Genomic DNA, 26,466 nt, shown 5'->3' with positions numbered 1-26,466 from the left:
GGCGGGCTGCGGGGCCGCCGAGCCGAGCGCTGCGCTCTCGCCCAGGTGAGGAGCGCGGAGGGGGAGGCGGTGGACGAGGAGGACCCCAGCCTGCAGCCGTGCGCGGCCAAGAAGGTGAAGCTGGAGCTGAAGGAGAGGAAGGAGAAGAAGCACAAAGTGGACGAGGACGAGATCCAGAAGATGCAGTGAGTACCGGGGCGCCGGGCAGCAGCGCCTGGGAAGGCTGGGGCTCGGGAGGGCACCGGACACCGCGTGGGGTTTGCCGCTGGGAACCGTGCAACAGGCGTTTAATCGGTTTATGAGCCCGTGGTTAACGATGTCCGTAGCTCCGTCCCAGATCCCTCCCCTCCCGAATGGGCCCAGCACTGCTGGAGCACCATCTTCCCCTTCCCGGCTCTGTTTTGTACTGCAGGAGGCTTAGGATGGTAGAAGGGCTTTGCAGGACTGTTGCAGTGGCCTGAAGAGCTTCAGACTTTTATTTTTGCTGTAAATGATCAATTCTCTCCACTCAAGGATACTGGTCTCTTCCTTTTCTGAAGAACAGTTGAACCGTTACGAGATGTATCGCCGGTCTGCTTTCCCCAAAGCTGCTATTAAACGGGTACGACTTCAATAATGCCTCACCACAGAAGGAGTCTGAGCGGAACAAGCAGGCTGAGCCTTACTAAGCCTGGCTGCGGTCACGTCTAGGCCTCACAGGACACAAGCTGGCTCTGTGTCTTGGCCCCTGTGGCTGAGACCATTGTCCTCAGATCAGTTTATCCCATCGTGTTCTAGCTCAGTGCCCTTTATGCAGTTTAAATAACGGTGGTCTGGGGGGGCCATGAGGCAACGGGAAAAAGTAATTACTGGTACAGGGTCCGCAGCTGAATGAGGGTAAGCTAGAACCTTGACAGCCAGCGCGTGCCCAAAGCTATAGGACCTAATTCTAAAGATCAGTTACTGCTGTTCTATGCATTTCATTAGCTGTTGATTGATATTTGACATGCTCAAACTGCTAAATATGAGTTTAAATGTTTCACTGTCGCTGTGTGTACCTCGCCCAGCTGACTGTCGGTCTCTCTTGCGCAGCTGATCCAGTCCATCACCGGCACCTCTGTCTCTCAGAACGTGGTCATCGCCATGTCCGGCATTTCCAAGGTCTTTGTTGGGGAGGTGGTGGAGGAAGGTGAGTGGCAAATGTTGAGTCAAAAGTTAAGAATGGGGTAAATTCATTGCTTAAAGCAGAGCAGAAGGACATGGAACAAGACTGGACACTTTCGGTTCCCAGACTTGCTGCCCCGTGGGGCCCTCTGACCTCCCAGCAGCAGCAGAACGCCACAGCTAAGCCAAGAGAGGGGTGAAGGGTGGTGTTGCCCATAGTCCTCTCTAATCCTATCAGTATCGCTGCCTGTGAGTCAGCAGAGGTTGGTGACCACTGACCTCCTGTTTTATCCTCTCTAAGGGGTACAAATTAGAGGTTCTTGCCCTGTGAGCAGGCTGCAATGGGGCAGTAAGGATCTTCTGTTAAATACTGCTGTGGATGAATTCAGCCCAGAGGGAAATGAGTTATTTAAGCCTCTTAACCCGTTAGATTCTTCCTTTATGGGATGAGCTGAGATCTTTTTGGAACACCAGGTGGGAGGCTGACCCATCTGTGTCCCTGCTGTGCTTGGGCTGGAGGAGGCGATACTGGTTTTGATGCCAACCAGTTCGTATAGGCTTGTCACAGAAAATGTGGCCTGTGTGTGTTGGGATCACCATTACCGGGGCGATGCAGCTTTACTGCTGCTGTCGCTGCAGTGCTGTGTTTTGCCTGAGGCGGTTTGGATAAGCAGCTTCACTGCTGTCGTTAATTGCTTCGTGTCCTTGGCAGGAGGTGTGAATGATACTTACTGTAAATGATAGAAAAGAAACTGGCCCGTAAGTCCACTGTAGGTTGTACCTTCCTGTCACTGCTGTACACAACCACCCCAAACACACCACCCACCCTAGGGGTGCCTTTAGAGCAGAAGGTTTAAGATTGTAAATTCTTGCATGACTCAAACCACCATATTCCACAGTAGCTGGAGCGGTTTAAAAAGCAGTTTATTCCCCAGATGTCCCCAGGACTGACTTCTCTTTCGGACAAAGAGAAGCACACAAAGCGGTTTCATTTTTGTGTATTAACAAAATGTGAGCTGTAAACCCTGGATGAAAATGTTATGTGTTGCCTTTAAAACTAAAGCTCAAACAGCAGCAGGCTGGCTAAGCTGAGCTGTCCTGCTCACGTGAACTCCTTGGTTGTTGTTGTTTAGCTCTGGACGTGTGTGAGAAGTGGGGGGAGCTGCCACCTCTGCAGCCCAAACACATGCGAGAGGCGGTCAGGAGGCTCAAGTCACGAGGACAGATCCCCAATTCCAAATATAAAAAGATCATCTTCCACTGAAGTGTCCCGAGAGCAGCCAGAGAAGACAGAAGTTAAAACAAGCTTCCTGTTGTGAACCTCACAAGTTACAGCAGAGCTACGAGACTGAAGCTCCTTCAGGAGTGTTGTGTGTAGACTTAAGTGACTGCAGGGAGGCTTCCTGCCATCGCTGCCGAAGTCTGGCTTGTCATCCGAGCACTACGCAGAAGCCGGCAGGAGCCAAATCCCTGACCTGGTGCCTTGAGCTCCTCTGCTTCAACAGAGCAGGGAGAGGAACGTTCAAGGTCTTCCCTGTATTCACCCACTGGGGTCATACTTTCTGCTGGCACAGATGGAGTTGTGTCTATGTACAGAAATGTCTTTTTTTTGTATGTTAAACTTGTTATTGTATTCTTAGTCTTGCTGGGAAATACTAATTGTGTAATGGTGTTTGTGTGCATCCAAGGAGGGGGAGTGCAATGTGATGATCTGTCTCAACCAACCCCGACATGTTCCTGAAGCTTCGCCTTGCCTCCGGCATGTATTGTTCCATTAGCATAAGCAAGGGAACGCATGCTGAAAGCTGATGCTTCTGAAGTCATCACTGACTGTTCCTCCCAAAGCCAGTTTTATGGAGCTGTCTAGAAAACAGTGTAATTAGGAACCTGAAGGGGGAGGGGAAAAAAAGAAATCATGAGCCCATAAGGAGGTTAACAAGTTTAATTAATTTCTTTTCATGGTTCATAGAACCAATAAATGCATGAGTGGAAATATACTGCAACAAAGTTCCAATACTGCCTAAAAACTCAAATTCAAGTTCAGACTTGCACATTACCCACCTGTACGTACAGTAGTCCCCTGTGAGCACGCTTCTTCTAACTAAATGTAAGAGATGCTGAGGCCCTGTGCTCTTCCTAGGGTAACTGTGGTGTAGTTACACAAAGGAGTAAGTTGGCTCTCATCATAACAGAAAGAGTCCTCAAGTAAAAGGCTCTACAAAGTAAACTTTGCTAATCGTCATCAGTGGAGATACAGGAGTTTTTGTCCTCCCACACATACACCCTGTAGAAAGGACAGGATGTAGAATGGATTTTGTTTTGTTTTTAAGTACCAGTTTTGTTTTTAAGTACCAGTAAAAAGTACTGTAAAACAACGGAAGTGCTTTAATTCTTAAACAAAACCAGTTGACTTCAGTTGCTGGAGCAAGAAATTTGCTGTCAACAACTTGGCCCCAGCTCGCTGCACACGTGGGAGGGAGTGGTAAGGAATTGTGTGACATGGCAAGTAGGCACCACGTCTGAGAAAACCCTTTGCACCCTACTCATTTCCCAAGCTGGCTGGAGATGAAGCTGGACACCTACTCAAACAAAAAGTCATGAAAATTTGAAAGCGAAGAAAGAAACCTCCCATTTTCAAGTAATTAGTGAATAAAAATTAAGAATACCATTGCAATCCACCAAGGCAAGCATTCTTATATTTCTTGCTTCACACGGGAAGAGGGAGCAAGCACAGAAGCACGTAGGTTTGACTAAACAAAGTTCAAGTTTTGCTCATGTGGGCTTTGTGCGGTTCGTAACGGTACTTACAGTGAGCTGTTCGCATATAGGTTTGTTTCACAGCAAGTCTAGATACATAGATGCTTTGTTACCTCCCTTCTCTCTTGCTACGAGAACTGCTCACAGCAAGTCTTATTTACCACGGAAGATAACTTGCATGTCAGAACCCTCGCTTTTATTTCTGAATTATTCTATGCACGAGGCAGTATTGGTGAAGGAAATGCCTGCTGACGCTTAAAAAGTTAAAGTGCATTTTCCTCTTGAGAACAGACCTGATGGGCTGCTCTAGTACATTTTCCATCACAGGCAGCATCACAAATCTGTCCTGTCAAAGGCTGCGCTGAGCAGGGAATGGGTCACAGAACGTGCTCCAGAGAAAACGGGCCAGGTTGCCTAACAGGAACGAGGAGGAGCGATCCTCTCCCGTAGAGGAGGGAAAGCAACTGGCAGAAGTCACAGCATCCAAACCTCAGAGCTAGCCCAGGTTAAGCGGGTGGTGAGCGTGAAGCCTCCTGCAGCTCAGCTCCCGTGCTTCTGCCAAAGGCAAGTACTCTTCCTTTTAATTAATTTGTGGCTGCCTGCTTCCAGAGGTTGTAGAAGGAAGGTCAGGCTCTCGCTGCCGCTGTCATATCTAGTTGTAGGCGCTGGTCAGTCAGATCTTGGCAGAAATACTGGACTCCAGCAGTACCGCCTGCCCCAAGCCTGTCTGTTCAAACCTAGCATACAAGGACTAATTCCAACAAATGTTATTCAAAGCTACCTTCAGTTTAATGGAGTCAAACACAGAATTAAGATGATGATCTTACAAGTGACAGTTGTTTTAATCACCGTCCCTCTCTTACATACCCTCTTTTTTCAAAGTGAAAGCTAACAACCACAAGGAATTCACTCTTGGCTCTCCGCAAACCACAGACAGCAGTGCCTCCACATCTAGCCTAGCGCTGTAAACATGTCCCTGTTTCCCTGAGAGCTAAAGAAGAACTAAAATGATCTCAGGAAAGCCTGTTAAGGGGGAGTGTTCAACAGCTCTACAGCTGGGCAAAGGAACAAGTATATAAGAGCACGGTAGGAAAAATAAACTTAACTCTCAAGTTATTTGCTTGCTTTTGATCAGAGGCTGCTCCTTGCATAGTGAGCAGGATTAAAATCTTGTATTTAGTTTAGCTAAACTAATTTCAGTGGAGTAATGCTTACATAGAAAAAAATAGAAAAATCCATTAAAGTTTTGGGGAGTGTGTTCAGCTAAAAAACACAGTAAGGGTTACCTAATCTTTATAGACAAGTGAAGCTTTCATCTGATTAATAAAGGAGAATCGCATATAATCTGTCACTTTTCCTAGCACTTAGTGTGTGGCAATCGCTACCTGTTTTACATGCGCTAAAAAGCCTGTGCATCAGAAATGGTACATTTACACAAACACAAAATGCATCTGGAAAAATCCAAATCAAGGTTTGAAATAAGATAAAATCCAACAAACTCTGCACACAGTAAAGATGCTGTGTATAACAGGGCGGGGAACAGGCATTCATCCATAACACAGAGGGGGCTGAAAGTCACACCCTTCTGTATCAGAACACAGAGCAAATTCTCCTCTGAACAGCTTCTCCCGTCACAGCTGCCCCTTACGGCTGCTTCAGCACATCGCCCGTGTATTGCCTGGACTAGCAGAGCAAAGAAACCACGTACCAGTTCACCTTCAGGAGTGAATTTGATTCTTGCACTTCATAAATGACATTTCCTTTTTTACTTTTTAAAATTAGTGTTTACTTCATATTTTACTAGGGTTTTCTTTTTTCCCCCTCCACGCTTGTAGAGGCTATTTCTTTATAAATTAAGTCAGTCACTGACCACAGAGACTTCTTCCTCTTCAGGGGAAGGCGAGAATACAAACCATGCTCAACCCAGCCGCTACTGTTTCATCTCCACCCCATAGTGAGCAGTTAATAGTGTCAGCCTCCACCCAGGGGGGCCTGGTCACCACCCTTCTCCTGACCCACACACCAACATCCCTGTTAAAAGACATTTAAGACCAGGCAAGAGCTCGGTGCTAATACAAATACATGACCATGTAGGAACACGGACAGCTATTTCCTTGTGCGGCCAGTACTGCTCTCCCTCTCTCCACTGGTGAAACTCTGGTATACAATGGTTTGAGGACAGCGTGCATCCCAAAGAAAATGCATAGGTCATCTCATTCTGTGACTTAACCAACTTCATTCACCCCTGTTCTTTGACAGCAAAAGGAAGTTTAAACAGTGCTTGGTAATGAAATAAATTAATTCCTTTGTGTTTCTGCATCAATAAAGCCAAACATTGCGGGATTAAGTGAGAATGAACTAGACTAAGTCTAATATATTACTGATTCTGTGTTGACACAACAAATCACTGGTGAGAAAAGAAGTCTGAAGGAATTTCTTTACTGTCCTGACCCTGTTCTTCAGAGAATAGTGAGCTGTAGCCCCCTTACTCCATGGGGGGGAAATCCCTTCTGCATCTCCCACACTCACTGACCTCCTATGTTTCTGTTTTTCATGTGATAGTACACATGCTTTCACATCAGAGCTCTGAGCAATGTTTTCTGCCATACCTATTCTCTGTCACTCCTGATGTGGCGAAGTAACTACACTCCTTTTTCTGTGTTCTTAGGCATGCATGATTGGGCAAGAACACAACAAGGAAGGCTGAAAGAAGCAGAAACCCCAACATGGATCATCTCTAGATGTTACCATGAAAGGTGAAGGCTGAAAGCACACTGTCACTACCACCGTATGGATGAAGAGACATGGGGTGCCCCCCCCCAAATTCTGACCTTTTGTTTGTAGGCTGACCACTGCCCTGGTTCAGTGACAGAGGCAGCACCACACTGCCAGGACAGAGGAAAGTGGCTGCAAACACATAACTCCTCCTTTCTTCCCTGTTGCTCAGCCAGGCCTTCCTTCCTTTCTCCCTCTTTCAACTTCATTTTGCAAGCATAGTTGGTTTCCATTTTTGAGGCGACCAATCTCCAGGAGGTTGACCCATTTAGCAGCAATATAATCAAACTGGCCGCCTTAGTGCTGGTGGTGGTCTCCACTCCTCCTGAGCAGCTGCAGCCTGCGCCTTCACTGTCAAAGCTGGAAGAGGGGATTGTATTTCCTAATTTCCTGCAGAAGGCGAGCCTTGTCCATGTTGGCTTCTGCAAGGGCTATTTTCATGGTCTGAAGCTCCCTTTGCAACTCTGGCACTTCTTTTAACTACAAGAGACAAACAGACAAAAAACAAATCAGGAGTTTCCAAAGGTAGGCAGCAGGGCAGATCTGACTACACTGATCTGCTCAAAGAGGAAAACCAAAGCAGGAGCTTTTGAGATGAATTACACTGTGTGACACAACCACACAAAGCTCACTGACAACGTGACCCAGTTTGAATTGCAGAAGTACTTGCCAGCTGGTGCCTGCTGACTTCCATACCTGTCACTGGAGTCAGCTCAGGCTGCCAGTGATGGCTGTTTAACAGCTATTTTCTCCTAAGACTTCCCTTCACATTTCTAGGCAGAGGAACAAGACTTGCAGTGGGCAAGGTTTTTTCCTGCAAAGCAGCTAGCTGATTCTGGCTGAAGATAACTATACAAAGAAAGCAGGAAAAAAAAAATTGGGCTCTGATCTGCATTCTTCTTTTACAAGGAGTCCTGATACACCTCTAAAGATCTGTTAAAATTAAGATGATAGCTGGGGTAAGGAGATGCCTGGGCATTCCTATTTCTTGTCTCCATGAACAAAGTTAATTCTGTCCTCAAACACTGCCAGTGAGATCCCACTACAGTTTCATGGCACAGGACAGTTTTTTCCTTCGGCTCTCAAGAAATATTTTTACTCAAGAATTTAGCCTTTGCATTTGATCCTATTAAGTTCAATAACATCAGAAGATAAGCTGAAGCTAAGCTACTGTGATGCTTATATGCTCCAGTTCTGGTCAGGGCCCTGTTTCACAAGGTGCTATGAACGGGAAGAAGAGAAAGTCTCTGCACTAAATGGAAAAGAGAAAGATGAGAAATGAAGTGATGTGTCACCAACTTATGAAGAGAATCCAAAGTCCCTGTCCAGTTCTGTAGTCAGCCACATTGCTCCCTTAATATGTATTTTTCCATAGCAAGTGATCAATTTACCAAGCAGACTTGGCATCAAACATGAAGTATAATTAGAGAACACAACATATTTAAAAATAAACCAGTCATCTGAATTCCAGATATATGGATCAAAATGGAAAGAAAGTTCAAACTGAATAGCAGAAACTTTAAGCAATCTGAAACTCCTAGCTGTCAGACTTACTCTACTCTGTCAAAACATCTCTTTCTTTGTGGGAACCTCCCGATTCCTGTTCTTCTAACAAGGAACTGGACACGGGGAAGATGGAGCCAGTCAGACAAAAAAAACAGATTTCTGAAAGGGAACAGGAGAATTTATGCTGGGCAAGGTATCCTTACTTCTCAGAATGCCTGTAAAAGGAGGTACAGGCTGCTTTTGTGTGCACTCCCTATCTGCAACACACCACACCTACCAGTAACTGCAAACACATGAAGACAAAAGACTTAATTTTCCAGCCTAGTGCCAGCTATCTAGTTGTCCAGACAGCAACAGGCAGCAGTGACTCACCTGCAGTCCACATGTTCCTGCTGCTGGGGCTGCCAAGACACACTCCACTGGGGCCTTCTGTTCCTGAAGAACTGACACAGGTTTTTCCTGTTTCTGTGAGCCCTCCCCTTGTGGAGCTGGAAAGAAGCATAGAAAACATTCAGGTGTGGACATTTGTACAACAGGGTTCTTAGGACAAGAAGAAGAACTTAAACATGTTTTGGGTTTTTTTGGGTTTTTTTTTTTCCTCTTTTTTAAACAGAGGGGAAAAAAAAAAATCTCATTCCCATTTTAAAATGGAGAAAGTAAAGCAAGGGAAGAAGCAGTAATCTGTCCTGACTGCATGAGCTCAAGGAAACATCAGGCATGAATTCAGGCTGACAGTTCGTTGTTTTAGGTATTAACCTGTTCTGCCTGAAGTATCAAATTTGCTGTCCAAGCAAAACAACAGAAGCAGCAAGAACTAGACAGGCAGGGAAGCAGGCATCCAGAGGCATCCAGAGATTAACCCGGCAGAGCAGCCAAAGGACCTGGGTGCTTGCACTGAAGACAGAAGATTATTTGCCCATTCTGGCAGAACTGACTGCAGAGAACAGAAGTAGGGACTGCTGACACACCAGAGCCCATCCTTCCCAGCAGCAACCATCACATTTCAGTTCCAGTCTCCTCCAGCACCAGGCACAGCAAAGCACTACCTCCAGCACAGCCTGGGGGGTGCCGGGGGAGAATAAAACGATGTTGCTGACCTGTTAGATAGAACACCCCATCATCTCTGCGCTTCACAATGACGTGATCTACTGCCAAGGTGATAGGAACGGGGCCAGGGGAGGTAGGGTATATCCGGGGGCTGTCATCCTGGAAAAAAGAAAAACAGTGAAGAGATTAACTGCCGTGACAGCTATGGCAACTCTGCAAAGGATTCCCCTTGCCCCCAGCCTTCACAGGAGTCACGTTACCGACTGGCAGCACTGCCAGAGCTCACCAAGGTCACCCACCATATGGAAAATCCTGGCTTTATATACAAGGCTGTATGTGAGCCTTAATCTGTGTAGAACGCACTCCCACAGATCAGAACCAAGTTCTGTCATATCCATAATACAGGTTGAGGAGAGGCCTACGACCAGCACCCTGAAGGCTGCTCTCACAGCTGTCATCCTACAAATTCCTGATTCAATCCCCTAGCCAGTATTCCTTAGCCAAAAAAAGCCAATATCCCTTGGTCTGGAGATTTTCATGCTGCTGTGCAGCAACACTGGTTCCTGCTTGTCAGTGGAACCAAAGCATCGCTTTCAAAAAGGTTTAATCAAGAACTTCTGTCAGTGCCCCCCTCCTAAATATGAACCAGCTCTTACATAATGTTTTTCATCTGTAATTCTTTAAATGTTTACAGGTAAGGTCAAATATTTCCCATTTCACACAAGCACTTGGAGGAAGAGGTATTTAATTCTTCACAAGCACTTGGAGGAAGAGGTATTTAATTCCTTCCCTTGAGTCTGCAAAGCAGGTCATCAACAAAGCTGGGGAGGGAATCTGAATGTCAGGCTCCCACTTCTCCGCAATCTGATCACTCAACAATTCCACTGTGTTGCTCGTTCATCCCTAAGGCAGTTTTTAGAAGCAAAATAAAACAGTATCAGGAAAACAGGACCCCTATAGCATCCCACAGCATCCTTCCCCAAGCAGAATCCTTTCCCATGCACAGGCTACCATCCTGGGGGGAATCTGTGGTTCCCCATACACTCACCTTCAATGTGATTTTGGCATCCACAACTTCTATCTCCATGGGGATCACCTCTGGAATTATTTCGTCCTCAAGAAAGGGGCCAAGGTTGGTAAGGAAGGACATGAAGAGCTCTGCTGTGTAACTGTGGACCAGCATATGAAGGAAGCCATTCTGAACAGCGAGCGGTGAATGCACAGCAGCGTTAGGTCCTACTTCAAGACGTAAGCACACTTCTGGCTGGGTCTTACTAGCTTCAGGGACTGAAGGCTTCTCTATACCTGGATCTCCTAGAGCTATAGCAAAAAGATCTCACTGCAGAAGATGGCATCAGTAATAAGATATAAACTCAAAACAGGTATCTTGAAAAGCCCTTTACTGTCCAGATGCAGAATGGAGTCAAGTTCACAATGACAGCAGTCTGAAATCATCCTTCACATGAAATGATCCAAATTTCAAACAACTAAGAGTCCACATCACAGGAACTAACACCAGAACTGGACCATATAAGGACCCAGACGCATCCCTCTTTCAGCACACTTTAAAACTAGCCTTCGTTTTGCATATACACGAGCACAACTCGACCACAAACCCACCACTCCGCTCTCCAGAGCTAATCAGGCTTTCCCCTGTCCTCAACACTACCCAACCTTGTATCCCACTTTGCCCCCTCGCGGCCATAGGCAGTACTGTAAAGGGAAGGATCAACAGTCCAAGAACTGCTCGTGCTTTCACTTGAAATTTTGGGTTGTAGGTGCTTTTGGTTTTGGTTTTTTGGAGTTGGGTTGGGGTTTTTTTTTGGTTGTTTGTTTGATTTTGGTTTTGGTTTTTTTTGGCTGTGGGGTTTTTTTGTGGGTTTTTTGGGTTTGGTTTGGTTTTTTTTTTTAATTCAAATTTAGCCCTGGGGAAGTACCCTAGCGCAGAAGCATTATTCTCAGGGCAGGAATAACCTCAGGGTTTCCCTAGATAGCTTTATTCACTCTTTTAATTCATTTCATGCATCCTAGCAGCAATTTAAAAAATCCCAGTCAATGATTACTAGGAACCATAGAGCCTGACTGTGTAGGCACTTTGGAAACATCTTTCAAATACCAGATTGGAACCACTGACAGAAAGATTCTTAGCATTCACATTCAGTCACACACAAGTCATATTCAATCTTAAGTACACTAAACGTTAACACTGAAGTATCAGTTAAAATGGAATATTCCCCGAGGGTGGCGAGTATAAAAGCTGGTTATAAAAGTGCAGCTATAAAAGCAGCAGACTGCAAGAGCCAGTGTCTTACTCAGATAGCCACGCAGATACTGCCACATTCCAACGTTGTTCAGTTGCTCTGGAACCACGTTCATTACTTGTAAAGCGATGGACAAATCGTCACCTCGTACCTCTATTCCACAGTTCACCTCATTCATCTTCAACACGAGGACAGACACCTAAAACAGCAAGCGACAAGCTCACTTATTAAAACAAACACCACCGCACAGTTCGCTTCCAGATTCACTTAGAGACAATATTACGGTGAAAAGGAACAGAAATCTGACCGGCTGAAGGCTGGGGTCTTCACTCTGTGAAGTCGAGCTGTTTATTTCAGGAGACACTCCATCCTCGTCCTCTGCCATCAGGCTTGCTCTACTGCCTGTGTCATTGTGGACCTGAGGAAGATGCCCTGAGGGAAGAGGGTCCAGGCTGGGTTCTGAAATGGAAGGAACAACAACAGTTTGATCCTGTTTCTTTTTCTGGTTTTAAGAAGTCCTGATCTCAGTACCTGGCTGAATCTCATGGCCTATCAGCCTATTCCATCCTCTAGGGAATTCTCTCCAGCTCCTCAGATGAATTTAAGCAATACAGAGCTGAAGTGAAAGACGTCCACTGATATGCTCAGTGTACCCTGCTTCCAACCCTTACTCAACCCTTCCTAAACGCTATGCACCATCCACCTACGTGCACACATTTCCAGTCCTTGCTCTAGTATGGCCAAACGCCTTAGAACACCATTGTGATGTGCAGGGGTCACCCTCCCCACCCACTTATACTCCTCATCTCAAAGAAAAGGCACCTATAAAAGCAGAAAGAGCCATTGTGGGTGAACTACTCATGACCTTCAAAAAGAAGGAGTGGCACAAGTGAATTCCATACGAACAGAGCATGACTCACTTGCCCATGGCAGAAAACTGTTCAACGGTGTGAAATAAGAGTGGGGGACAGAACAAAGCCAAGCGCTTGTTACCGGAGTCTGTGAGCATCACAAAGCCATCGCTGCCATCGCTGTCCACAGACAGCCCATCCTCAGGGCCGCTCCCGTCCACAGACGTGGTGTCAAAGGAATGCTGGGATGCTGTCCTCTTCATGGAGAAGAAACGCATTCGGCTGCTGCCAGCCCCGCCTGGAGTCACTGCTCCCTCTTCTGCTTTGGGCACAGAATCCCTACCAGAAGAAAAAAGCGATAAAGGCAAACAGCTTAGCCTCCAGATTATACAGATATCGGGCCGGACTCTGAACACTTCCAAGTCAGACTTTTGTGTACTTAGACCATCCCCAAGAGACGAAGATCTAACCCATCTCTAATCCAAATGATACAGAAAGAAAGGGAACCGTTGGCCTACATTTCCCCCCTTCCCAGCAGCCCTGCTGCTGCTATCGTGAAGCACAGGAGGACGGCCCACTCACTTGGCTGGGGGGAGAGAGAGCATTTTCTGCATGGTGGAGGTCATTTTCTCCCGGCTCAGGCTCAGAGCGTCTTTTGTTATAGACATGGCTTCTTTGGTGAGGTCCATAGTCACGTGCAGAGCTTCCTTCGTGGCATCCTTTGTGATATGCAGTGCACTAGACAACTCCACCTCTATGTTCTTCAAAGGGATGAGTTCTGCCTGGCCATTGAGAGTGATGTTTCCTCTCCCCAAGGGCTGCGTGTCCGAGATTGGGCTAGAAGGGAGGGCAGGAGGGCTCTGAGGATGGCTGCTCGTCTCTGCTGGTCTTTCTGCAGCCAGGGCTTCCACAGCTTCATGTGCTTCCTCTATCAAACCCTTCTCCTCTATGCTCTTACTACGCGGAGCTGTACTCAGAGCTCCATCACTTGCAGATCTTGGGAGTCTCTCCAGCGGTACAGTGGTTACACTGGTACCTGTATTTTCAGTCCCACCGTCCTCTGGGATCTCTGAGGTACTGCACACTCCCTTCTCCGAACTGGTCTCTGATTTCAGCTCCTTCTCTTCGGCCACCAGCCCCTCCTTGCTGTCTGAAGGCGAGAGCTCAGACTCTATCAGGCTTGTTGTGTCCGAGTCAAGGGATCTGGGTTCCAAGACAGAGCCTGGTGCAGGGTTCATGAGTAGGGCCACTTCGGCACTGTGGAACACAACTCCTACACAAGCAAACATAGAATCTAAAGGAGACCCAGTCACTTCCTGGGTATCTTGGGCCAACTGCTCCTGCAGTGTCTGCAGAACTTCTTTCATCCTGAGCAGCACCAAGTATTGGTAGTGGTTGAGCCGAACTTTGATATGAACAGATGAGGACACAAGCACATGGATATCAGCAGAGGCGTCCAGCTCTTTATCATCTACTCCATCATCAATTTCACAGTCAGATTCTCCCAAGACATCCATTGTCTCTGGGACCTTGTAAATGTTCTTCAGATCTTGGTCAGTCTTTGATCTTTGACAAACCCCATGTTCTCTGGAAAGGTTCTCATTCTTGGAGTGATTGCTAAAGCTCGCAGAAGGCTTGATTTTCAACTCAGAGGCAGCCAATTCCTGTCGTTTAGATACCTGAGCTTGCCCCCATCTCTTGGGAAGGCAGGCCCAAATGGAAAGCGGAAAAGGGTCAATAAAGCTAAGGGCTCTGCCCTTTGAACTTTCAGCCCCCTCGAAATCCAAGGAAAGCTCAGCGAAATTCATAGACCACAGATCTTCAGAGGCAGAGGTTTTGTGTAGCAGCTGGGGAAAGCCTGGATGCTTCTGAGGCCTATCATCCACCTCATACGCATGGCGCAAGAAGAGGGTGTGGAGAAGGCTGAAATTGTCCTGAGACCTTGGGAACTTAGTGTAGCTGGAGTGGAAGAATTCTGAACTGGCAAATTTACGGAAGAGGCTCTGGAGGTCCTGACAGCTGCAGAAGGGAGCGTGGCGGGTGTTGGTGGCAGTCATCTCCGATGTGCAAATACTGAGTGTCTGTGGACGATCTTGATGGTCAGTGACTTTCTTCTCCACGGGAATGTTAAGCTACACAGAGGAGAAAAACATTACAAATGAAGTGGTGAGAAGGAAAATTAACAGAGGCTTATCCTGGTCATTTACACAGAAGGTCAGCTGTGGAATATATAAACAATTGAGAAGTCTTGGTCTCTACTAAAATCCCAAGAGCTGGACTAGACTCTCAATTTATCCCTATCTGAAAAATTAAATAAAATTTACAAATCAGGGAAGAGGAATCAGACATGAGGGAATTTAAAATGACTTTTATTTCAGGTTCTTTTACCATCCATAGCTTATGCAGCAGCTCAACTTACAACATTCACTTTGACCTTTCTCTGCAAGGACTTACTATACTTTCAGGCCTCTAAGACTCCTCACAAAACTGCTAACAAGGGTAGTCAATGACAAACACCATAGGGCATCAATGCAGCAGACATAGGCCTACCGGGAACGGTATGAGAGTCAAATAGTTTCCAAAGGCCAGAAAACAACTTTTGACTACTTGAACCATCAATTTCTCCTTGAAACTGTTTTCATAAACACTGACTTGCCTGCCTATTCTGGGCTAGAACTCAAGCACCTGTTTCACTGCCCACAGATCAAAACAAAACTAACACAAAAGTGTTATACAGAAGAAAGGTAGAGAAAGGTGGAGGTTTTGTTTTCTCAGACTGGACTCCAGCTTTGTCCTGGTCTCATATTCCTTCCACGACAGGGAGGGGGCAAACGCTGAAGACTGGGAAAGGAAGGAAATGAATGGTACCTTCAGCCGGAAGCCATCCAGTCGAACGTCAAAATGCTCATCATGCTTGCCTGAGTCCTCCAGCTTGTAGATGGCTTTGAACTGCTCCAAGCTGCGATAAAGATCCAGACAGAAGAGGTTTATCCAGAGCACGCTTGCTGTATCCAGGGTAAGCATCAGGCCATTCAGCTGTACATACAGGTTTGGGCATGGAACTAGAAAGAAACAGCATCAAGACAGATCAATAATAGCAGAAAAGGCACTTTAAGTGGTCTGCAGCTCAGTGTATAACCTGCACTGACAAAACCAAGGCAGAGGGCTTCAACACCCACTGGGAGACAGATCTCTTGATGAGAGGGAGAAGCTGTGGTGCACCAGAGAAACGAAGTGTTCCAGGTCTCACATTAAGTCAGCTGCAGAGCACCCAGAGCACCCTACAGTCCTATTCCAGTGCTAATCAATAAGGCAGAACCCCAAGAGTGGCAGACACAGCAGCTCCTTCAGTACGTTCCTGGATACATTATTTTGCAAGCACAACTTTGCCTCCACATTTTGCACCAGGAAAACTCTATCCCACTTTCCCACAGGAAAAAAAAAATATTAGAAAGGCAAACATCAGAAAACTGAACAAAAATGGACACCCAGAGAATATGTAACAGGGTTAACACACCTAAATAATTAAGAGTTGACTGATGCTTTAAGAAACTTATGAAAGAAGGTGCTAACCTTGGTGTATTACCTGGAAAGTCCTGATTGTCTGGGAAGTAATACTCTGTGAATTCAATATGGATTGCAGAGACCTGATCAGGAAGTTTGAAGAATTTTCTACTACATGAAAGCAAGGTGGAGGGTTTCTTACTTTGTTGACCAGCCGTAGAAACCTGAAAGCACAATGGTAAGGCACTTGTGCGGAATTCAGATTTGTTAAAATAAAGTGTTCCAGTAACCCTGCAGTCTCCCGTATTCAATACATCTCATTTACACATCAAACATACTGCTTTCAAGTAAAAATAAAAACTTTTTTCTACCTGCTAATATTGTCAACTCCTCTCCTTTGAGGGAATTTAGTTCTTTATGTCTTCTGTCACTGCTAGTAAGAGCCATGACAATTAGAATTAGGTGATGTAAATAAACAGAACTGAAATCTATTCGAGCTTTCTTCAAGATTAACAGCATGTTGATAAGTCCATTATAGTATCTGGTACTGATTATGCTCTTGCAATGGTTACAGAGTATATGGATGTAGGGCATAATCCCGTCTAGTGATGCTTTCTGTCCTGGGTCAGAAAGCATGAGGGAAGACTTACTCCTCCTCTGTCAAAAATCCATATCCTCACTAACTTCTCAAATGCATAAAAATCTTTTACCCTGGGCCTGCCTAATGCTTGATGCAAGTTTAGATGTGAACAAACACAGAGTGCATGCAACTTCCTCTGAACATGAAAATTATCAGCAGTTCATACTTGGTTTAAAAGTTTTACATGCAACATAATAATGGCATTTGAGTTCTCTGGGCAGAGTTTTGATTGTCTTGGATGACATGAGATTTGAATGATTTATTTGAATCATATCAGATTAAATTTCTTTTTTAAAAATTACATGAACATCTCCAGACACTACTCAGATCCCTACCTGGTGAACATCCAAGTCATCCACTCGAACTACCACACAGCTGGATCGAAGCCGATTCCAGGGAGGGTGCCGGAGTCGTGGCAAACTTGTGGGAGGTACACGGCCTTTCTCTAAGGGACTTTTCTGAGGACTCAACGAAGTATCTGTGGGGATGGAAAAGCAGAACCAGCACGGTTTTACTCACCTCTTTTGCAGCGAACTTCACCATCAACACCAACAAGTATGTGCTCACAGAGCAGAATTAACAGCCCCAAAATTAAAAACAGGTGGGCACAGCTAGGCAGGAAAAAAACCTTAGGACTTCTGATGGAAGAACACTCTGAAAGATGAGTGTGCTCTGTAGCAAGAGAACACATTCTTCAACCAGGCTTTAAGTATTTAATTTACTCTTTATATACTCACTTATGGAGAAACTCAATATTAAGCTAGGAAAGCGATCATCACAGTTTGTCCATTTGTGCTGCAGTGTTATTCCAGTATGATAGCCACTTTCCTTTGCCATTATATTTATGATTTTTACTGTGCTATGGATTTCTGCACCAACAAATCAGCCTGCTAAATTGGGGAGAGGTAACTAGAGATATTGCTGGATGAAGCAAAATTGTTACCATCTCCTGCTTTACTAGGAGTTTTATCAAATACCATTACCTGGTTTCCTTTTGAAGGGGGAAAGTGGAGTCCTGGCAAATGCAGGGTCCATTTCTTCATAAAGCCTCTCAATCTTGCTTTGAAATTCACTGACCAACTTCTTTGCCCACTGTCCCCGTGTTTCCATTGCTTCACTGTACCTCACCCAATGCTTGCAGGCATCCCCTGCATGAAATCAAACATCCTGGCTTTAAAAATGAGGTTCTGGATACACACAACCCTCCTGTGCCCCTCAAACATTTGCAAATCTGTACAACGCTCTTTATTGATACCACATCTGGAATACGCAATACGCAGCATACTAAGTGCTTGTGAAACAAGTGCAGGCTTTCACACAACAGAGCTGGTCCTACCAGCAAGTGTTCCAAATTGAAGTGTTGGGAAGAATGCCAAGGTCACTTTTCCTTGATTCTTCACTTAACCACAAACAGATTTTCCCCTGGGATACATCCTATAACCCTTCCAAATTGATTAGGCACATGTAAGAACCAGATCCAGAGCTTAAGCAACTGAAAAGGAATCCAAAGTTTCAACTTTAAGTCTTCACAACAGGCAGCAACTTATTCCTCTCTTTGTACTCTGTTCTGCCAGCACCTTGTCAGTCATCCACTAACCGGTAAATTAGATTAACCCTGCCCAGGAGGATTTAAGTCCCAAGTCCTTTGTGTAGCCTTCTTCCAGTCCTGCCTGAAGCCATATAGCATCACTGTTCTTCAAATTCTTTGTTATCCCCCTTCTCAAGTTGGGAGGCCACATACTTCCTTACCTGCCCTGTGGAAAGGGTAATAGTCAAAAGCCATCCTCCTGAAGGTCAGCTGCATGGCACCTCCCAGCATCCCATGCTTCAAAGTGCCTGTGGAAAACAGAACAAAGAAAACCATGATCAGCTCTGCAAACCAAGTCCTGATCCAGGAGAATTCAGAACAACATTGCTTTGATTGCCACTACAGATTGATTGTCACCATGGACAGTATTAGGGTATCATCTTTTAGAAAGCTGTATCAAAATCTTGTCCTAGGCAAGGAAAAGGACAACTAAATGTAACAGGCCAACAATTCATACCATAAGAACCAGACCTAGAATCTCAAATACCAAAATGCAAGACACCATTGCTTCCCAGGCCTCTATCAATTATACTCGCCACTACAATAATGAGCACTTGTGTTTCCAACACTTGCTGGTAGGGCCAGTGAAATAAAGACAACAAAACTGAGCTAAGATGTTGATAACAGCAGCTCAGGAGATAGTGATACACAGACCAATTCAAAAATACCTGGAATAGTGATGGACGTGGGTAGAAGATTTTTTTTTTTCTTTTTTAAAGGGAAGAAGATAGAAACAAAGAGTACAACTTGGATCAGAGATGTCTGTGCAGAGAGAGAGAGGTACATTTGCCTCAAAAGAGAAAAAAGTACTTAGAAGTATATCTCAGTAGGAGGGAGCTAGGAGTAAAACAGACACTAGTTAGCAAAGGCTTGCTTGAAAAGAACATGGTAGGCAGGGGAACGGTCTATCAAAGGTGGCCAAGAATCTTTGTAGCTATGCTACTGTTAATGTCCTGAACACTGTCAAAACAAACATTTTTCTCACCAAGTGGAACGATCATGCTTTATCCCCCTTGCTCAATACCAGATTGTTCCTAGAGCATATCCTTTACCACTTCAACTAAGTCACTGGCAACCATGTCCACTGATGGACTTCCCCATGTTTGTCCCATGGAGCCAAGAAAGATTTTCCAATACCTAGTTCAGACATACAGAACTGATCTCTCCATCAGCCTGAACAACTGCCTATTGCCTCATTGGGAAACAGGAACATGAAAGATGCTTGTTTTCAAAAGAAAAATCCTCCTTCAAGAGAGAAAATTGGTGACTGGATCAATGTTTTCCTCCTGCAGCGTCCTCCTGATGCTGCTCTCCCAGTTACCTGACTCTCGAGTGTGGCTGTCATCACAGATATGCAGATCCAAGCGTGAGATGAGGAGGTGGTATGATGACTCCTTCATGTCATGCTTATCAAAGTATTGACCAATGCTACTTGCATTTGGGCTGACTCCAAATGGCTGAGACCAGGACTGCTGGGTACTTGGAGCAGGCGGTGTGATCTATTAGAGAGAGACAAGCTTGGTAAGAACTAATAGAAAGGGGCAGGAGGGAGGAAAAAAAAAAACCACAGAAAAAGAGAGAGGTTATAATGTAATTAAAAACAACTTATGCAATCTTCCAGACTGCAAGGCATCAATTTATAGAAATTGAATTGGGAGTCCAGAAATCTGGATCCTTTCCTATGTTCTCAAGAGCAAAACTGTTTGTCTGTGGTTCTGCCTCCTCTACATCAAGCTACCGTTCACTTATCTTGAAATATGCTTTAAGACTCCCGGACAAAAAAGACTAAGTATTCCTGATCCCACCTTCTATATAATCTCACAGCCCTCCTTCCGTGGAACTTCCACCACCAGCAGCGATATTCCTCTTCCTTCATCCTTGTCCCTGAAAACATCTTTTTTCCTCTGCCCTATGTATTTATTCTGTGACTTCCATCAAACAATTACTCAGCATGGCATTTTGAAAACAAAGAAAGTGGTAAGGGAAGTTCAAGGTTACTGGCAGAAGCAGCTGTTCTAAGGTTCTCATACACTGCTAAGCTATATGCAAACCGAAGAACAATTGCAAAAATCAAGAACTCTCTCCAGCATATTAGGAAGAAAAAAAGAAACCCGAACAACAACAGTGAAATTGGATGCCAATGTTTTCCCTTGAGCATCACAGCTCAGTATAGTCTTATGTCATAATTTATTATAGCAGTCCCTTCTCCCAGGCTATGCAGATTGTCATTCAGAGACAGAAAAAAATTATTTCTAGAACATATTTATTGCTTATTACCAAATCAAATCCTCCTGGGACCCTCTGCAACTTTCCATGTGCCAGCCAAATCCAGAAACCCATGCGACTTAAAACCAATTTTATCCCGCCACCAGACAGAATCTAGCCTGTGACTACATATAAACATTCTCTAATGCTTACTGGCAATGAATCCAACTCCTTTGGTGACTTCATTATCCAACAATAGCCCACAATCTGCACGATGCTGACCTGACACCAGGTAAGCCTATCGGTTCCCATCAGGGAGATGCCCTGTGAGCAAGGGTCAGATGCCACACTAACAGAAACCGTTTCTTTCACCTTGTCTTTTCCTTTCTCCTGGCAGACCAACATCCAAACCATGACTCACTCACCTGTACAGACTCTGGTGCCAAGCTTTTCCTCTGCTGTGCAGACTTCTCCATGGCTTCACTCAGAGACTCTGCATATTTCATCATTGCTTTCAGCTGAGAGTCTGTCAACACCCAGAGCAGGTCATCAAGCAGAAACATCAGCTTAGATGCCATCACATTGCAATCTTTGGTCTGAAACAGCAACCATATACATACATAGAATCATCATACACAGAAGCTGTGGCAGAAACGAGAGATGCTGCTCTGAAACTCATTTAAGAGAGATGTTAACTTATCTGGTGGATGTCCACGGTACCTCCTCTGAGAAGGAAAATAGTCAAAGCTACCTCCTCTTTTGGAGGCAAATTGCTCACTAGTTTAAAAAAAAAAAAAGAGATGGTTTAATTTTAATTATGTTTTTTTTTATCATCGATTTCCATTGATAACTAAAAATAAGGCTACCAGGCTTTAATCTCCCAGTAAAGAGATGACAGGTCCCCTTGGGATTTAAGAACTTGCTCCATACATGTTATCCTCCCCTGGGAAATAAACTGCTTTGACATTTGGTAAGAACACAGCTGTCTCCAACAGAAAACACAGAGCGGTATAGCAGCTTGGGCTCAACATTTGGAAAGGAAAAGAACGGTTGCTGAGGAACGTGGGAGGAAATATGCATCATAACTGCACCAGGCAGTGAGACTGTATTCTGCAAAGCATGGAGGAAACTCTCACCCTTCTCTTGAGAGAGATCTGGATCCTCCCTTGGTTGGTAATGAGTCTCAGAGGAGTAGTAACAGGATCCTGATCGCCATTGTCAGTGGCATCTGCTTCTATCCGAAGTGTCTGCCAGGTGAGCTCTTTGAACGTCAAAACCTACCCAGAAGGAAAAAATGGAAAATGCTGAGATTTTCTACAACTTTAAGGATTAAACTAAACGCTTAGAAGATGTGGAATGAAACAAGGCCACAGAAAATAATTCAATGCACTTTTCTTCTGTGATCCCAGTACAAAAACAAAATCATGCCCCAGGTAACATCTAACTCCCTCTCTCACACTGAGTTTAAAACCAGACAAACCACAAGGGCATTCAGAGCTTCTCCAGTTTCGTTCTCTCAGATTAGAAGAGCTCAGAGAAAGCTCTGAACACAAGTCAGCTCTCAGCCACCCTGTTCCAGCAGATGATAGGCAAGCTCACCGAGGCTCTCTGCTGTCACTGTATGAGAATTCAGACAACAGCCCATTTATCCCAGAGGACTGGGGTAGCACAAGTGCCAGTCTTATGTTGCCTGTCATAACGTGCACAGAAGACGACTCTTTACCTCTCCTCTCTGTGGATCAGTAATGCGGGTGAGTCGCAAGTCACTCTGTTGCCAGTTTGGGTTGACACTGTAGCCTTGGAGCTGCCATAGCTCAAAAGAAGCATGAAAGGCCTTGGAGTGAATCTTGATGGTGATGGAATTGACAACAATAAACATCCCCTCCACGACCTTTTCAGCAAAGCCATATTCACTGCAAAGAGAAGATTCCTCAAAGTCATCACTTGTTACAACAAAAGGCCTGGCAGAGGTAAGGCTACATACAGAGAGACTCCAAGGTTTATTAGCAATATTAGAGCCACTTAAACCTGAGTGCAGAGAGGCCAATGGTTAACATTGAGAACAACAGCCACCCACACCCCAGGAGCATGTCAGAAAGAAACCACAGGGCTTGGGGTCTGACCTTTGACCTGCAGCAAGAGCAATGGGAGACTGTCCGTTGGGTGGCCGAGGCTCTTCACATGTTCGCATCTCTACCTCCACTTTATCCAGGTACTGTAAGGACAGAACATAGGAGCGATAAACACAAGACCAAGACTCAAGCTCAGCCTGCCAGCCTTAGGTCTGAGACTCTAGGGCAGGGATAAACAAGCTCTGGAGTCTCTTGCCTATCCAAGAGTCTCATGTGTTAAAGCTCTCACACCATCAGTGCCAGGATCGTTGGGTAATCTGAATCCCCAGAAGCAGGGGGAAAACAAACAACAAAAAACAGGCACGAAGTTGCCCTGGACTTCACTGAGAGCTCAGCCCAGCTCCATCCTGCAGTGAAATGTGGGTCTCGTGGGAGGTCACTGATTGCCAAACAGGACTATTCTCAGAAGTCCCCTTCCCCTATGTACTAAGGACCTAGAGAATTTAGGTCAAATGAAAATTTGAGCATGCACTTCACAGTTTTCCTTCACAGAACTCTTCTCAAGTAGGAGAGATTAAAAAGAATGAGGAAGAAAAGGAATGAACAGGAGAGGAAACATTACCAGGCAGATTGGGTGCGTTTTCAGCTTTGTCCACTGGATCTGAAACAATAAAGTTGAGGTTACAAGAGTTATCTTTGCATTGGAAAGTTTGAGAAATTGCAGGGAACCATCTGAGCCCAACGTTCTTCTCTGAGAAATGACCACAGTGACAACCCATCATGTCTCATTGGATCTAGGTCACACAGGCTCACACAGACAAGTGAAAAGACATTCCAGCCACCAGACCTATAAATCCAGCTTAGCTTTTGGATCTCATATATCATCAAGAGTAATAGATACTCTGCAGGTCAAATTCTGGCTTTTCATATTCCTTTATGGGGAACATTCTTGTCCTTAAAGAGTTTACAATTAACTGCTGTTGTTAGTGGAAGTCAGGTAACTCTTTTGAAGGCTGTGAACAAACCAAAAAGATTCATTTTATTTTCTTACAGCAACACTTATTCTGCAGTTCTCGTAGGAGGGAGAACAAATGTTTGTTACTAAATTAAGCAGATCTGACTCTAAAAACAGAGCGGATCAGATGAACAAGACAGGCTCATTTTTATTGTCACTTGGCAGAGTAGAACCATACTTCTTTTATAGCAAGTCTCTTCGATATACTAAAAACTTTTGCATTCATGTAATGCAACTATAGTTAGTACCAACTGAAATTAAACAATCTGGCATTTCATATAAACTGAAAAAAAACACCACAATTTTTTTGCTCTCAAAAGCACAAAGAGGAAGAATTTGTAAGAGGAGTTCAGTGTGCAAAAGTGCAACTGCAAGTGCATGCACAATTTCAGCGATTATGCATGTAAATGGATAACTGTGGGCATAAAGGCTGACTGAGTGCAGAGAGTGCAGCTTTTCACATGCACTATTCATGCATTTCTTAGGAATTGCATTTTCAACAATTAAGACTCAAGTTCAATTTATTTTTACAATACCTCACAGCATAATTAGGCTTTCAGAGAACTGCACTCCATTTCTCTCTGCTTCCTATTCCTGTTGGAGGTCTGTGTTACTTCTTTAGCATTAAAAAAAAAAAGTCAGCATGGAGGAAGGAAGACACAGAAAACTCCTCTGCTATCAAAATAGCAGGGAATGACCAAACAGAGATGTCTGTAAAATCCTAAGTGTCATCAAGATGATGAACAGGAAATGATTGTTCACTATTTCTTCCAGTAACACTGCCAGGAGGTTGTCAACTAAAACTAGAATATGCAGGCTTGACACAAGCAAAAGCAGATGTGGTTAAGCTCTGAGATTCTTTGCCATAGCATGCTCTGGACATTAAAGGAGTAAGAGGGTCCAGAAAGCATCTGGGTAAATTCCTGGAAATTCATCAGTGGCTATTAACTACAGAGACCTCACTGCTGGCTTAACAAGTCACCTGAAGGTGAGGAAGGATCACAGCACACTTTTCCTGTGCTCTCTCAGCATCCTCTACATCTGCTGCCAGCCACCATCAGGGGCAGAGTGCTTGGCAATGCCAGCCGCAGCAGGTTTCACCAAAGGCCATCTCATAGCATTCAATTAGCAAATCTCACATCTAAAGCACAGGCTTTGAGATGCGTGGATCGAATCACATCACGATTCTTCATCAGAAATTCCCAAGTGACAAACAGAAGCTGCCACTAGAAGGCCTCAGCTGTGTCTGGGGACATGAGCACAGCCTCCTCCGCTCACCCTGATAGATGCCTTGTTACAGTAGACCCGAGTGATGGCAAGCCAGGTGGGCAGCTCCAGCACATTCTGCAGCACCTCTTCATCCAGCTCCAGGTTGGTCAGCTGCCCCTGCCCTTTCAGCGTGCTCAGGTTGATTTTGTCTGGAGAGAGATTCTTGGTAAACCTACAAGAGAAGAAAGAGGAGACTCTAAAAGCAAGCCCCAGCAAAGCTGCTGAGACTAGAGGAGCCTTTAAGAGAGCTATTTTAAGTATAAGAATCTGCTTGCTGTTTTGTTAAACCCTTTCTGACATTTTTAAACCCAGGGCATGTTGGTTACTCCAGAAAAAATGTCTTTACGCTTTGACATTTGAAGGGCTTGTTTTGTTTGTTTGTTCTTTGTTTTAAATCAAATTCAAGTTTGAGAAACTGAAAATTCCTTCTAAAGCACTGGGAACCTGGAAACCAGCAAAATTGCCCTAGGACAAAACCAATGAAAACCAAAGCCAAACTGCAACAAGTCAGCAATTTTACTCCCCCCAGAAGTGCCATGTCAGTGGTGAAATTAATTATCTAGATTCTTTTTGAAGTTTTTGACACAGGAAAGTAAAAGATCATTAATAAATCACTTTCATGGCTGTCTCTTTAAACACCAGTCTTGCAATCCAGTCTGCTCTTTGGTCAGCAGGTCCAAGCATGCAACCTAACTCCCCTCCCCAGTGACCAGCCCAAGCTCCCGTCCTCCTCTCCTTTTGGCAACCAGCAGCTGCTGCTCTCTCCGGTTGCAATTCCTCCTCCCAAGGGCTTCTGTTGTTTCCACCTCCCTTGTAGGCAGCCTAGTATCTTCAGATCCCTCATGTGTCTTAGATTTAAATGCAATGGATGAAACCATTTGGACTGCTCAAGAGCAGTGTATTCTGGGGCAAATCTGAAAACCTCTGACTTCATTAAAACCATCCTGACCTCTAAGGAACCAGAAAAGCCAGTTTAGAGGGCGCTAGACCACAGAGGATGTATGCATGTCAGCAATACCTCACCAGGACGGCTGTCTCCATTGAACAACCCTTCGTGCAGAAGGGGCCATCACCAAGGGAGCGAGGCAGCTCGCATCAGGACACTCCGCAGTCACAGGAATCAAGGCTGAAGACTTCCTGCCAAACAACTTACCCACTACTGCAGCCAGGGCTTATTCTACACATTACTCCATGCTAATGCTAATTCTAATTCTGTACAGTGATCCAGAAAGCGGAAGAGAAAGAAAGACCCTATTGTCAGCGTAAGCAGGATTAGGTTCACAGTTTGTCACATGCTGCCATTCTCTCTCCTTTCCCTGCACCAGCAGCGTGGGCTACTTCTCTGTGAAAGGCACAAAGGGCATCTTGAACAAAGTCATGGCTCAAAGAGGGGAGGGGAGGAGGAACCAGAGCAACACCTCTGGGTTGGCAGCTGATGTGGCCACTGCAGGAGCACAAGGTGTAGCACAAAACTGGCTGAGACGCCAGAGCAGCTGCTGGTCAGTCAACCCAGGGCTTCCTGGAGGAGAAGTGCCTTTCCAAAGTGAACGTTTTGTTAGGAGAAAGTCTGACGGACAGTGAAGAGCCACTGATGTCAACCCTACACTACTGAAGCAGCAACTCCTGGAAGAGGAGGGTAGCACAAACAGCTGTGAGTTTGCCTACTACTGCTTTTTACCTTGATCCCTGCTACTGTAGAGTTTTCTGCTGCCACAGAAGCCCGAGTCAGACATTTACCGTGTCATGCCGTCACCTCCCTCCCCTGAGCTGAAGGTACACGCTGACAGCTGATTAAAGACCAAGTTTATAACACACCTGCCAGCATCTCAGGCT

General features: G+C 45.1%; 2 protein-coding genes across 2 annotated transcripts; one reads left to right on the top strand and one right to left on the bottom strand.

The window, feature by feature from the left end:
• Nucleotides 1-3: 3 nt before the first annotated feature.
• TAF11 (TAF11 RNA polymerase II, TATA box binding protein (TBP)-associated factor, 28kDa) lies at nt 4-2,498 on the top strand (the record flags this gene model as incomplete). Its single annotated transcript, XM_009580951.1, has 4 exons — nt 4-185; nt 514-601; nt 1,072-1,168; nt 2,277-2,498. Coding segments are annotated over 4 exons (498 nt in total), but the record flags the coding sequence as incomplete, so codon positions are not given.
• Nucleotides 2,499-7,029: 4,531 nt separating this feature from the next.
• Nucleotides 7,030-24,805, bottom strand: UHRF1BP1 (UHRF1 binding protein 1; the record flags this gene model as incomplete). Its single annotated transcript, XM_009580950.1, has 20 exons — nt 7,030-7,155; nt 8,554-8,669; nt 9,279-9,387; nt 10,277-10,542; nt 11,541-11,688; nt 11,797-11,948; nt 12,483-12,679; nt 12,923-14,472; nt 15,209-15,402; nt 15,927-16,068; nt 16,820-16,962; nt 17,468-17,632; nt 18,234-18,320; nt 19,394-19,571; nt 20,703-20,873; nt 21,414-21,554; nt 22,001-22,190; nt 22,401-22,492; nt 22,972-23,010; nt 24,643-24,805. Coding segments are annotated over 20 exons (4,369 nt in total), but the record flags the coding sequence as incomplete, so codon positions are not given.
• Nucleotides 24,806-26,466: the final 1,661 nt, after the last annotated feature.

This window comes from Fulmarus glacialis, unplaced genomic scaffold, assembly GCF_000690835.1.
Source record: "Fulmarus glacialis isolate BGI_N327 unplaced genomic scaffold, ASM69083v1 scaffold4067, whole genome shotgun sequence".
Classification (NCBI taxonomy): Eukaryota; Metazoa; Chordata; class Aves; order Procellariiformes; family Procellariidae; genus Fulmarus; species Fulmarus glacialis.
Note: the sequence above shows the minus strand (reverse complement) of the source record. Positions and strands in the feature narration are given on the sequence as shown.